Here is a 14,705-nt window from a genome sequence, read left to right on the forward strand (position 1 = left end):
CATCTGTGGCAGCGTCACCTTTCTGAGTGCTCTTCATTTGCAGGGACGCTTTGCTGCGCCTTTCGTCTGTTTTCCTCACGGCATTTTTGTGCGGAAGGCGTGCCTGCTTCTTGCCTGTCACTCATATTAGAAGTGGCTCTTCTTGGATTAGTTATCTGCAGAGGCTTCTGGATGAGGTGGCGGGGAATGGGTACCTGGAGGGGGCGGGGGAGGGCGGGCGGGATGGGCTTGGACTGGGGTCAGATCTAACCTTTGAAGTGTAAGGGCTCCCTACTCCATTGCTACAGCGAGGGACTGCTGCCTTCAAATACAAACTGCTTTGGTGTTGCCGGGCCTCTTTCCCCCTTCAAACCAAATCAAGTCAGGAAGGCTCCTCCCACCATCTCCCCTCTCCTCAACTTCTCTGCCAATGGGGGGCCCGAGGAACACACCCTGGCCTTTCAAGGTCATGCCGTCACCTTGAGAAGGCGTAGTTTGTGTTGTTTCTGGGTGCCCTGGGTACTTCCGGTCCTCTTTCATCCACCTCCCCCAGCATCCACACCCTAGTCTATCCCAGGTCAGCTCTTGGCAGTTCCCACGTCAGCACAAAAATATTTCTGGTTGCTCTATTTCCTTTTTAGGAAAAGAAGAAAGATTCAGGATGAAATGTAGCTTTCTTCACACTAAAGGATTTGTTTTATATTTAACTAATTAGAGGAGCATGGAACATATACCCCTCTCCCCGCACATAGCCCTCTACAATCATTCTTAGATGTGAAATAAAATTTACCTCATACTTGTTCAATTCTTGAATTAACTTTTTTTCCTTGACGACAAATTCCGTCTCTGTTTGTTTTAAATCTAATGAAACTTTTTCAATCTCTGTCAAATTTTCAGTGATCTCTTTTTCTCTAAAACTGGTCTAATTAAGGGAAAAAAAAGATTTGTCATTTGTCTAGTAGCAGTCATCCTTTCATTTTTTCCAACAGCCAGGTAAATGAATATCTCTTTGCATGAGATTCGGCTCCGATTTCAGGCCAATACTTCTCAGTAACTACTGAAAAGGTTTTTTTCCCCCCTTCAGAGATTAATTTTTTCACCAGACAGTATTTATAAATGACACGAGGAAATGGAGAATGGGATCAGTGAACAACGGAGGGTGGGCAGAGGGTAAATATGGAAGTTAAATAAGTGATGTTTGAGCTCTTTATTTTATAAATAAATTCCTGAAAAACAATCAAGTTTCTGATCACAGGAGAAAATTGCCACTTCGTTTGCTAAATTCCTATAGTTGATACACAGCAAATGGATGAAAATTACATAGTTCACTCTAAGCTTGAAGTCAGCCAAAAGGAAAATATCTTTTCGCTAAACTTAATATTGAAGGACAATTACTGATATGCAATATAGGAGATTAATACTAAGTCTATTGCGTTTCCTTACCTCTTCTATTAACTGATTGCGTCGATCTTCTGCGGCCCTGATTTGATCCATAATAGCTTGTAATTCATCTCTCATCTGGAGTAGCCAACGTGCATGTCTTTTCGACAAACAAGCTATTTTCCACTGAGTTAGAACACTAGAGATTCAAACAAAAAGATTGGGACAATTTATGTCATCATTAAATTGACAAAACAGTCTACTGAAAAGATGAAAACAAACTCTCTGATCACACAGAACTGTTTGTGCTACTGGTGATGCAGACTGCACATTAGCTAAAAAAATAAGACAGACCGCTGACCGCCTCAATGCCGGACCTGCATGTTGCTCCAAAGTAAGCAGCTCTGTGGGCCCATCCGGTAGGACAGCGGACAAACCCCACCCGGCAGCTGGCCTCCTTTCAGAGGGAGGGAAATGGAAAAGGCTCGGGGGCAGTGGAAGAAAGGAGAGCCCCAGGCAGAACAGGAATGGAAGTACCTAAATGACCCAAAGTGCTAACGAGGGATTTCAAGCTTCTAGGTTCTCAAATTTCTCTCCACCACAAAATAAAAAGGCTACCTAACTGGGAGCCAAAATGTGCCACTCGCGTCTTATACATCATATTATTACCAATGACAACAACAATAATAAAAAAATAGAGTTATGTTTTCCCCAGTGCTTCCTAGGTGCCAGGTGCTGATCCAAATACTTTACACGGATCCCCTCATTGACCACGATGAGGCGGCATTGCTATCCCCCCCCCTTTACAGGGATGGGAGCAGAGAGATTAGGAGATCACTGAGCTGCGATCCCAGAGCGAGTGGGAGGTAGGGCCGTCAGTGTCGCCCCTCTGCAGAGCCCGTACTCCCACCCTCTCCTCCGTCCCGGCACGTCCCCTGCTGTCCCCACGAGGCCTGGATGTGCAAAAGGCATTACACAAATCTTGGCAATTTTACTTTTACTATTTCGTGACTTTACTCGATTGAAATGGAAAACCTTGGTTGTGGTCAGAGCCAAAAAAATGTGCGCGCACACACACACACACTTATATACACACATGTAGATCCGGAATTCACACAATTTAGCTTAAGAAAGTCAGTTTCTTGGATTCTAGCAACCAACTAGTACTTTGATTTCCTCCCTACTTTGGGGCACTGTTCATTCAGATACTAAATAACATACACAAAGGAACTTGGTTTTCTTTACCATCTCTGAATTTCTCTTTCCATGTTTTCATTCAGGACTTTTATGTGTTTCCGATAGACTTCCTGTGTTGCTCTAAAAACATGAAAAATATGTTGGATTTGGCATTTATTTATAGGAGCTGTTAGAATATATAAAAATTTATGTATAAATCTTATGCGCAGTAAGGTTATTGCCTCATTGGGACACGAAACAAACCTTGTGAAACAAACTGCAGAATTTAGTTGTAGAATAATAGAAAGTTCTGTGCAAGCACACACTGATTTTGCAAGTATCGAGGTGGATATCCAAGGAGAGAGAACAGACGCTGGGGATGCAGCTGGAGAAAGATTATTGGAGGTTCCTGTTTAACAGGAGGAGACACGTGGATTGCCGGAACGGAGGAGCAATCCCACCAAGGAAAGGACCTCGCTGTTTGTAAAGACACTGGGGGAAGGAACAGCAAGTCGGGACCCCTGTGACGAAGGCAGACTCGCTGCCCAGAGAGGACCTGAAGGGAAACAGCACCGTGATGTAGGAGGAGTTAGAGTCAACAAATTGGTGAGGATCTCTGAATTCTAGATTGAGTTACAATTTGCCTCAATGTTTAATTCAGAAAGTCAGTAGAAATGCTTGAACTAGGGGTAAATAGTAATTAAGGATGGGAGATTTTTCTGGTGAGTCTCAAATGGATAAATCTGTGAGGGCTCTAACACAGACATCAGAAGCCTTTATTATTTTCATTCCCTTTATTCCCTAAGTGCTTCATCATGCACAGTGATGCGTTGAAGGCCACATAAGTAAAATGAGACTTTATACCTTTTTAAAGACAGAAATATTGACAAATGCAACTTAGAATATGAAATACTGTTAAATAAACTACAAACACACTGTGCTCATGTGTGTGTGTGTGTGTATGTGTGTATGTGTGTGTGTGTGTGTGTGTGTGTGTTTCTCTATTTGAAATCAATTTCTTACCTAAATAAACTTAATATCCTCCCCTGGAACTGCAGGGTTCTTTATAATTTGCCCCAAAGTAATTGATTTTATTTATTTACATATTTAATTTAATCCCCAAAGGGGTTGACTAGTTTAAAATAAATCAACAGTAATCAAAAAAAATCCTTAATGGATGCCAGTATTTGGCTCTGAGCTTCCTGGTGATCAGAGTAATGACGACATAATAATTCATTGTAAATTTGCATTATTCACGAGGAACGTAAAACCTCAGTCAACCTGGTTCTATTTTCCTGCTCTTTATAGTGAAGAGTTTATAGTTTCCTTTCTGAGGCTCACATGACGAAAAATAATGTTTAAAATATGATTTAACAATATATGGACATGCAACCAAAAAGCTACACTTCCTGCCTTGCTCTACATTTCTGTTGATATGCGTCAAATTTTCATCACCACCCACCTTAGTTTTCTGTAAGTTTGTCTCTTCAGTATCCTATATTCAAGTTATTTATCTCTCTATGAATGGGGATATTATTCCCCCATTTGATAGGCAAACAGAAAAATATGATTTGCTTTTAAAGGCCTACAGTTTTAAATCTTTATATAACAAAAGAAGAACTCCTTGACACTACTTTCCTTCACCCTTCTCTGATTGTTTCTTAATAATTCACACTATTCTTCAGTTATATACCATTCATTAGTTATTGCCAGTGTGTTAGACTTGATCCTGTGCCCAATGACAGTATAAGTTGCTTTATGCCCAGTGTTAGTGAGTGTAAAATGATAGAATATTTACATAGGGCATTTTCATAATAATTATAAAAATAAAAAATACACAACGCTCTTTGATCCAGGAATTCAACTTTTGGACTCATTATAAAGAACCAGTCATGCTGAAAAAAGAGATAGAAGAAGATATAAACAAATGGAAGAATATACTATGTTCATGAATTGGTAGAATCAACATCATTAAAATGTCCATACTACCCAAAGTAATCTATAGAGTCAAAGCAATCACCATTAAAATATCAATAGCATACTTCAAAGACCTTGAACAAACTCTCCAAAAATTCATCTGAAATGAAAAAAGACCCCGAATAGTTGCAGCAATCTTGAGAAAGAAGAACAAAGTTGGAGGGATCAAAATAACAGATATCAAGCTATATTACAAAGCCACTGTTCTCAAAACTGCCTGGTACTGGCACTAGAACAGACATATAGATGAATGGAGCAGACAGAGAACCCAGAAATCAACCCAAGCCATTATGCTCAATTAATATTTGACAAAGGAGGCAAGAGCATACAATGGAGTCAAGACAGTCTCTTCAGTAAATGGTGTTAGAAAAACTGGACGGATGCATGCAAAAAAATGAAACTAGATCACCAACTTACACCATACACAAAAATAAACTCAAAGTAGATAAAGGACTTAAATGTAAGACGGGAAACCATAAAAATCTTAGAAGAAGCCATAGGCAGCAAAATAGCAGACATTTGTCATAGCAAAACTTACCGATACAGCTCCTAGGGCAATAGAAACTAAGGAGAAAATAAACAAATGAGACTACATCAAAATAAAAAGCTTCTGCACCACAAAAGAAACCATCAACAAAACAACAAGAAAGCCCACTGTATGGGAGAACATATTTGCTAATGTTATATCCGATAAGGGTTTAATCTCCAACATTTATAGGGAACTCATACAACTTAATAAAAGGAAGATAAACAATCCAATAAAAAAATGGGCAAAGGACCTTTTGAAAGAGGACATACAGAAGACCAAGAGACATATGAAAACATGCTCAAAGTCACTAATCATCCAAGAGATGCAAATCAAAACGACAATGAGGTATCATCTCACACCTGTCAGAATGGATACCATCAACAAATGACAAGTGCTGGAGAGGATGAGGAGAAAAAGGAACCCTCTTCCACTGCTGGTGGGAATGCAGACTGGTGCAGCTTACTGTGGAAAACAGTAAGGCGTTTCCTCAAATAATTAAAAATGGAACTGCCATTTGACCCAGTAATCTCACTTCTAGGAGTATATCCCAAGAAAACAGAAACACCAATCAGAAAGGATATATTCATAGCTAATTGCCCTAATTCACCATAGCTAAGATTTGGAAACAGCCTAAGTGCCCATCAGCAGATGAGTGGCTTAGAAAACTGTGGAATATCTACACAATGAAATACTATGCTGCTGTAAAAAAGAAGGGATTCTTACCATTTGCAATAGCATGGATGGAACTGGAAAGCATTATGCAAAGCAAAATAAGCCAATCAGAGAAAGATAAATATCACATGATCTCACTCATTTGTGGAATATCCTATCTAATAAAAGAGTAATATGCAAATTAACCATCACTCCACCACACCCACAAGCCACGCCCACCAGCCAATCAGGAACCAATATGCAAACAAACCCAGCCAAGATGGCTACGGCCACAGAGAGCAGGAGGGAGGCTTGGGTTTCCCTGGCAATGAAGGAAGCCAAGCTTTCCACCTGCCCTTGCCGACCTAGGCCTCCACTAAAGGCTACAAAGTTTCAATGATAGAAGATACATAAATCCAAACAGAAATGGCCGCAGCCACGGAACTGGAAAGAGCAGGAGGCTATGGTTGCCCCCGGCGATGAAGGAAGCCAAGCTTTCTGCACACCCTGGCCGGCCCAGGCCTCGGCTTAAGGCTACAAAGTTTCAATTATAGAAGATACATAAATCCCAACAGAAATGGCTGCCGCCACAGAGCAAGCAGAAGGCTTGGCTCCACTCCAGGCTACAAAGTTTCAATTGTAGAAGATAAATAAACCCCAGATACCAGGGCCTTCGCTTGGGTCACCAGGGGGCGTGGTCGGCCTGCAAACCACCACAGGCCCCTCGCCCAGACCGCCCCATGCCCCAAGGGAACCCCCACCCTGATCCGGGACACCCTTCAGGGCAAACCAGCTAGCCCCCACCTGTGCACCAGGCCTCTATCCTATCTAATAAAAGAGTAATATGCAAATTGACCATCACTCCAACACACAAGATGGCTGCCCCCATGTGGTCAAAGATCCTGCCCCCATGTGGACACAAGATGGCCACCACAAGATGGCCAGCAGGGGAGGGCAGTTGGGAGGGACCAACCCTGCAAGGGAGGGCAGTTGTGGGCAATCAGGCCAGCAGGGGAGGGCAGTTAGGGGTGACCAGGCCTGCCAGGGAGGGCAGTTAGGGGAAAACAGGCCGGCAGGGGAGCAGTTAGGCATCAATCAGGCTTGCAGGGGAGTGGTTAGGGGGTGATCAGGCTGGCAGGCAGAAGCGGTTAGGGGCAATCAGGAAGGCAGGCAGGCGAGGAGTTGGGAGCCAGCAGTCCTGGATTGTGAGAGGGGTGTCTGACTGCCTGTTTAGGCCCGATCCTACCTGAATCAGGCCTAAACGGGCAGTCGGACATCCCTCGAGGGGTCCCAGATTGGAGAGGGTGCAGGCTGGGCTGAGGGACACCCCCACCCCCGGTGCTCGAATTTCGTGCACAGGGCCTCTAGTAATGAACATAAATTGTTGAACAAAAATAGAACCAGAGTCATAGAAGCATCAAACAGATTGTCCAACCTATGAGGGAAAGCCAGGGGTGAGGGGGTAAGAGATTAACCAAAGAACTTGTATGCATGCATATGAGCATGACTAATGGACACAGACGGGGGAGGGTGGTGGTGGTGAGGACATGTGCTGGGGGTTGGGGGCAACCGAGGAGAGGTCAATGGGGGGGGGGAAAAGGAGACTTATGTAGTACATTAAACAATAAAAAATTTAAAAAAAGAAATAGTCACATAGGTGGACAGAGATATGTTAACTTTGAAAATTGTTAGTAATATAGGAAACAGAAAAAAACAAAAAACAAATGTCCATCAACAAAGTATTAGTTAAATAAAATACAATATAATCTGCAGAAGAAATACTATGCAGTTAGAGAAAAGAGTGAAGAATGAGGTCCTGTATATATGATTTTTTCCTTTATTTTGAAATAGCTTTAAACTCAACAGGTGTCAAAATCAGTGCAAAGAATTCCCATAACTTTCACCAACCATGTTTTTTTCATTCTCTCAGATATAATTTTTCAGCTTTATTGAGATACTAGAGGCCCAGTGCACGAAATTCGTGCATGGGCGGGGGGTGGGGGTTTCCGTCAACCCGGCCTACACCCTCTCCAATCTGTGACCCCTCAAAGGATGTCCGACTGCCGATTTATAGGGATTAGGCCTAAATCAGCAGTCGGACATCCCTCTCACAATCTGAGACTGCTGGCTCCTAACCACTCACCTGCCTGCGTGATTGCCCCTAACCACTCTGCCTGCCCGCCTGCTTGCCCCAAATGCCTCCCCCCGCCAGCCTGATCAACCCCAACTGACCCCATGCCAGTGTGCTCACCCCCAACTTCCTCCCCTGCCAGCCTGCTCGCCCCCAAATGTCCCCCCTGCTGGCCTGCTCGCCCCCACCTTCCCTCCCCACTGGCCTGCTCACCCACAACTGACTCCCTGCTGGCCTGCTCACTCCAAACTGCCCCTCCCCCGGATGTCCTGATCATCCCCAACTGAACCCCACTGACGGCCTCGGCCTGCTCGCCCCCAACTGGCCCCCATGCTGGTCTGCTCACCACCAACTTCCCTCCCTCCGCCAGCCTGATCACCCCCAACGCCCACTCCCCCACCGTTCTGATCATCCACAACTGCTGCCCCATCCTGGCCTGATCACCCACAACTGCCCTCCCCTCTTGGCCTCTAACCGCCTCTACCTCGGCCCTGCTACCATGGCTTTGTCCAGAAGAACGTCTGGAAGGTCTCCTGGAAGGTCTCCCAGTCTAATTAGTATATTACCCTTTTATTAGTATAGATAGAGGCCTGGTGCATAGGTGGGGGCCGACTGGTTTGTCCTGAAGGGTGTCCCGGATCAGGGTGGGAGTTCCCTTGGGGCATGGGGTGGCCCCGGTGAGGGGCCTGTGGTGGTTTGCAGGCCAGCCATGCCCCCATGGGGTGAGGGTCCCTGCTGGGGGATGTGGCCAGCCTGGGTGAGGGGCTGAGGGCTGTTTGCAGGCTGGTCAAAACCCCCAGTGGGGACCCTCACCCCATGGGGGTGTGGCCAGCCTGGGTGAGGAGCTGATGGCTGTTTGCAGGCTGGCCACAGCCCCTTCAGGGTAGGGGGGGTCCCGCTGGGGTGCCTGGCCAGCCTGGGTGAGGGGCTGAGGGTCATTTTCAGGCTGGCCACACTCCCTTCAGGATGGGGGTCCCCACTGGGATGCCTGGCCAGCCTGGATGAGGGGTTGATGGCTGTTTGCAGGCTGGTCAAGCCCCCCAGCGGGGACCCTCACCCCATGGGGGTGTGGTCAGCCTGGATAAGGAGCTTTATTTCTTTTTTTTTTTCAGCACCTCCTTGAGCGGAGGCCAGGGCCAGTTGGAAGCAGGTATCTGGGATTTATTTATCTTCTATAATTGAAACTTTGTAGACTTTAGCAGAGGCCAGAGCCAGCCAGGGAGGGCAGGAAGCTTGGCTTCCTCCATTGCCAGGGGCAACCGAAGCCTCCTGCTCACTCCAACTCCGTGGCTGCCACCATAATTGCTGGGTTAATTTGCATACTCGCTCCTGATTGGCTGGTGGGTGTAGCAAAGTGATGGTTAATTTGCATGTTTCTCTTTCATTAGTGTAGATAACTGACATATAACATTGTGTAAGTTACCCAGATATTTGGGAAAAATCCAATTACAAAAGACTACAACCCTAGTTTTAGGTAAATAAATAGATATGCACATATCTAGCTATATAAAACCCTAATATGCAAATAGACCCAACGGCAGAATGACCAGCAGAACGACCGGTCGCTATGATGTGCATTGACCACCAGGGGGCAGACACTCAAGGCAGGAGCTGCCCCCATCCCTCAGACCCTGACTGGCAGCGGGGGGTGGGGCCAGCAAGTGGGTGGTGCCAGGCCAGCCAAGGTGGGTGCAAGCAGGGGTCCCTGATTGCCTGCCAGTTGCCCACAGATTGGCCCTGATATCCGGCCAGGCCTAGGGACCCTACCCGTGCATGAATTTTGCGCACCGGGCCTCTATTACATACATATAAAAGCCTAAGCGACCGGCTGACAGGCTGGTAGTTATGATGTGCAATGACCACCAGGGGGCAGATACTCAATGTTCAGGCATGGAAACATGGAACTGACTGATGAATCTCAGAGGGAAGGAGGATGGAGGGCAGGAAGACATTAACCAAAGATCTTATATGCATACTAGAGGCCTGGTGCACAGATTCATGCACTGGTGGGGCCCCTCAGCCTGGCCTGTGGGGATCAGGCGAAACCAGCTCTCCGACATCCCCTGAGGGGTCCCGGATTACGAGAGGGCACAGGCCAGGCCGAGGGGCCCCTCTAATATGTACATACTATGTATAAATATAAATATACTAGAGGCCCGGTGCACAGATTCATGCACCAGTGTGGTCCCTGGGCCTGGCCTGTGCCCTCTGTCAATCTGGGACCCATGGGGAATGTTGGGCTGCCAGATTTGGCATGATCCCTGAGTCCCCGTAGGTGGCCATTGAGGAGCCCGAGCCAGGGCCGGATGCCGCTCCTGCTCATCCCAGCCCTGCTGTGCCTGCTGCTGCTGCCACTCGGTAGCACTGATGTGGAGGTGGGAGAGGCTTGTGCTGCTGTGAACCCTGCTTCTGGCTGAGCAGTGCTCCTGCTGTGGGAGCACACTGACCACCAGGGGGCAGCTCTTGCATTCAGCGTCTGCCCCCTGGTGATCAGTGTGCATCATAGTGAGTGGTTGACTGGTTGTTCGGTCATTCAGTCGCTTAGGCTTTTATATATATAGATATTAGAAAGTATGTACAGCAAACTGTTAACTAATTATTTCTGTGGAGAGATTTAGGAAACTTACTCTTGAAGTTACAAATTTCTATATCTGAATTTTAAAATCCGGTATAGGCATTACTTTTTAATCAGAAAAATTAAAATAGCAATTAAAGTGATTTAGAATGGTAGAAATGAACATCATGGGGGGTCAGTGCTGAAATAACATTTGGGCACATTCTTGTCACTAGACCCCTAACTCGTCCACTCCTCATGCTCAGCAACTTGTATAGAACTTAGAATCTGTCTATCCTTTCAATGAAAGATTCAGTGATAATGACTGTTCAGGATTGTAAAACAAAGAGACCGAATTACAAACCTCTTCTTTTGTAGGAGATTAGAAATTGATATATATATTTATAGTTACTATTTTTTTTAAAAATGCAGAGAGGAATGAAGATTAAAAATTTCAAAGCAAACATACCGATTAAGTTCAGAAAGTGTGACAAGTCCTTCCTCCATATTTTTGATGTCTACTTTTCTTTGTGACAGGAAGTTTTCTTTATCAGAAATAAATCTCATTTGTTTGTTATTTCTACCATAAAAAAAACACAGAGATATCATATTTTAAAGGTTTAAATAATCATTTTTAAATCCTCTGCATGAAAAAATATGCCATCTCAAAAATTTCAAAAGTAGTTTGGAAAATTCAATTCATAAACTATCGACCTAATAAATTTTCCCAATAAATCAGTAAAAATAGAAACAGTCTTTCTGCATGTGGTGGCTAAATCTAAAGTTATGAAAATTCCCAATCTATGAAAAGAGCACTAATTATAATAGAAACCATAAAACAATAAGAACAGCTGTATAGTACTTTATCCCTCTGAATGTGTGTGTCTCTCCTACTACATTTATTAATTCTGCCATATTCTTTTGTGAAAGGTAAAGGGGTCGATCAGACCAATTTTGATATATATTTTATTGATTTTACAGAGAGAAAGAGAGAGAGTTAGAAACATCAATGAGAGAGAAACATCAATCAGCTGCCTCCTGCACGCCCCCTACTGGGGATCGAACCCACAACCAAGGTATGTGCCCTTGACCAGAATCAAGCCGGGTACCCTTGGGTCTGCGGGCTGATGCTCTATCCACTGAGCCAAACCAGTTAGGGCCAATTTTGAATACTGGCTCTACCTCTTCCCAGGGGTGTGACCTTGAAAAGAAACTTTACCTGTTAATGAGCCTCAATTTCCCCATCCACAAAATAGGGATCAAAATACCTATTTCAATGGTATTAAATGAGATGTAAGCATTTTATAAAAAGTGGTTTGTTTGTTTGTTTGTTTGTCTCTAACTTGCAGAAAGAATAATAGGTTATGGTTTTATTCACATTTCCACAAATTCACATTTCCACTTTATCTAAGTGTCAATAGGTTTTAAAGCTAGGATAAGTTCAGGTGGAGGGTTCCACTTTGACAGCAAGGAAAGCACCCCATAACTACAGCATGTTGACTCATGTATGGATCAGAAATAGAAACATACTCTTCTTGTATTTTCCTTTTTTGAAAAAGAACTTTATCTTCCTCATGTAAGACAATCTTATATTGTCTGTTAAGAGTCTGCAATTTCTCTTGTAGTTCTTTGTTTTCTAACTGAGCTTTGTATATTTTTTCAGCCACCTAGGAAAAAACACACACAAAATAACCGAAGTAGAGGACCTGCTTCACAGTTCCTTTGAGGGGTGTCAGGGTCAGGTGGGCAACTCGCTAGAGCACTGAGCATATTGCTTAGCAAACAATGACTATGCCACAAATATTGAGTGATTTAATTCTATATCAACCATCCAATTATACATTTTGGGGCTTCTTCTATAACTTATGACAGAAGTATAGAATGGTAGTAAACACTGATGCAAAACCACAGAGTAATAATTCATACTGAAATACAAATTGGGATTAGTAAACTGGGATCATTCACTTTATGACGTATGTCTTTTTTTCCAGAAGATGAATTACACTGGGGAAGTAAAGTATAATAACAACAGAAGCTCTTGCTCAAAACCTCTTTGACTGGATATTATGCTTGCTTTTTGCTAAATATTTCTATTTAAGGACAAAAAAGAGTACTTATTAGTGGTCTGAAAGGGGTAAAAACTTCGTGTTTGGATGTCTCTGTTGAATTCCATCAAATGAGGTGGAAAAGATAGATTTAGTATTCAGTTCAAAATAACCTTCTGGCTGAGGATTGCTAAAATAGCTGGGTGAAAAAAAATCCTTAAGTGTTGAAGAACTAACAAGATAATGAGGAATTTCTAGGCCTCGTTCGACAAGAAAGCAAGAATCCATAGTGGTAAATCTAGCACTGAAAAGTCCTTTGTACCCTTAGAACATTTACAGATATGGAAGAAAACACATGGAAACTGAGTTTTGATTTTCTTACACGACAAGGGGGACAAAAGCCAACACTTGGAGCTCATCTAGGTGTTGAATCTGATAAACCTCCCATCACATTGTCTGGGATCCCAAAGAGCTTCCCTCTCTGGTGAAGGGTGAATCAGAAGCTAACAATCCATGGTCCGTAGTCACAAACAAACCTAAAGGTGTGTGTATACATACATACATACATACATACATACATACATACATACACATACACACACACACACACACACACACACACACACACACACCCTAATATATAAAAAGCCAGGGGCCACCACGACCTAAACAACTGGACGGACAACTGAACAGCAGGCTGCGTGGGGCAACAAGGCCGGCAGGGGGGTTAGTGAGGGACAACCAAACAATTGAACAGCAGGCTGCATGGGGCAACTAGGCCAGCAGGGGGCGGGGGCAGTTGGGGGTGATGAGGCTGGCAAGGGGGGTAGTTGGGGGCAACCAGGCTGGCAGGGGGGCAGTTGGGGAGACCAGGCCAGCAAGGGGGCAGTTGGGGCGACCAGGCCCATGGGGAAGCAGTTGGGGGTGACCAGGCCAGCAGGGGGGGAAAGTTAAGGGTGATCAGGCCAGCAGGCAGAGGCAGTTAGGGGTGATCAGGCTGGCAGGGGGGCAGTTAGGGGCAATCAGGCAGGCAGGCAGGTGAGCAGTTAGGAGCCAGCAGTCCCAGATTGTGAGAGGGATGTCCGATTGCCAGTTTAGGCCCAATTCCTGGGATCAGGCCTAAACTGGCAGTCGGACATCCCCCGAGGGGTCCCGGATTGGAGAGGGTGCAGGCTGGGCTGAGTGGAACCCCTCGCTGTGCATGAATTTCATGCACCAGGCCTCTAGTGTGTGTGTGTGTGTGTGTGTGTGTGTGTGTGTGTGTGTGTGTGTGAAAATAAATAATTGGGTCATATTACTGTTTTATATTAAACTAGAGGCCTGATGCACAAAATTCATGCAAGAGTAGGCCTTCCTTCCCCCAGCTGTAGGTACTGGCTTCCCTCTGGCACCCAGGACCCAGGCTTCCCTCTGGCAACTGGAACCCTGGCTTCCCTCTGGCCACTCACAGGCACCCAGGACCCTGGCTTCCCTCACAGCCCCGGCTTTGTCCGGAAGGACGTCCAGTCTAATTAGCATATTATGCTTTTACTAGGGGCCCAGTGCACAAATTCGTGCACCTTGAAAGAAACTGTGGGCCGCAAGGCTGCAATAGGCACAGGGGATGGTCACGACCCATCCTCTATACCCCTGCCCAGCGCCCCCATCATGTCCCCTGGTCCCCTGTCTGCTGGCAGCCCCGCTCCTGCCACCGCTGTTCCCATGTGCTGACAGCATCGGCCCTGCTTGTACCGCTGACAGTGTGGAGCAATTGGGGCCAGCGCCAGCAGCAGAGGTGAGCAGGATCAGCACCATCAGTGGGTGCGAGCGGTGGCTGCTGCTCCAATTGCCCCTCGGGAGCAGGGGGAGGTAAAGAAGCCCTCGGGGGCGATCAGGGCTGTTAGCCACCACTCGCACATGCTGATGGCACCGAGTGATCGGGACTGGCACCAGGCACCAGCAGCAGGTGTGAGCGGGGCCAGTGGTGGCAGTAGCTGCGAGCGCCTGGTGGGACCGCCGCGTGCAGGAGCAAAGAATTTTCAGTAACCACCAGAGGCTTGCCCCGATGACAGTGACCTGCACTCCACCTTGGTCTGGAGCCCCTGCTCACCTGCTCCACCATCCCACCACGGCCAATGCCTGCCATGTTCTGCACATGCCCCTGGTGGTCAGCACACATCATAGTGACTGGTTGTTCAGTTGTTCCGCCATTCAGTCTATTTGCATATTAACCTTTTATTATTTAGGACTAGAGGCACAGTGCATGGATTCATGCACCGGTGGGGTCCCTCAGCCTGGCCTGTG

General features: G+C 45.6%; 1 protein-coding gene across 1 annotated transcript in view; it reads right to left on the reverse strand.

Annotated features, from left to right (window-relative positions):
- The window catches only part of CCDC175 (coiled-coil domain containing 175), a gene marked incomplete at both ends in the record, with an annotated part of 59,846 nt that overhangs the window by 16,972 nt on the left and 28,169 nt on the right, over window positions 1-14,705 (reverse strand). The window contains 5 exons of the mRNA XM_079768993.1: window positions 770-901; window positions 1,423-1,558; window positions 2,605-2,676; window positions 10,847-10,957; window positions 11,908-12,044. Coding sequence (XP_079625119.1) covers window positions 770-901; window positions 1,423-1,558; window positions 2,605-2,676; window positions 10,847-10,957; window positions 11,908-12,044 — 588 coding nt within the window. The remainder of the gene's footprint in view (window positions 1-769; window positions 902-1,422; window positions 1,559-2,604; window positions 2,677-10,846; window positions 10,958-11,907; window positions 12,045-14,705) is intronic.

This window comes from Cnephaeus nilssonii (assembly GCF_951640355.1).
Source record: "Cnephaeus nilssonii genome assembly, chromosome: 4".
In the NCBI taxonomy this organism is placed as follows: Eukaryota; Metazoa; Chordata; class Mammalia; order Chiroptera; family Vespertilionidae; genus Cnephaeus; species Cnephaeus nilssonii.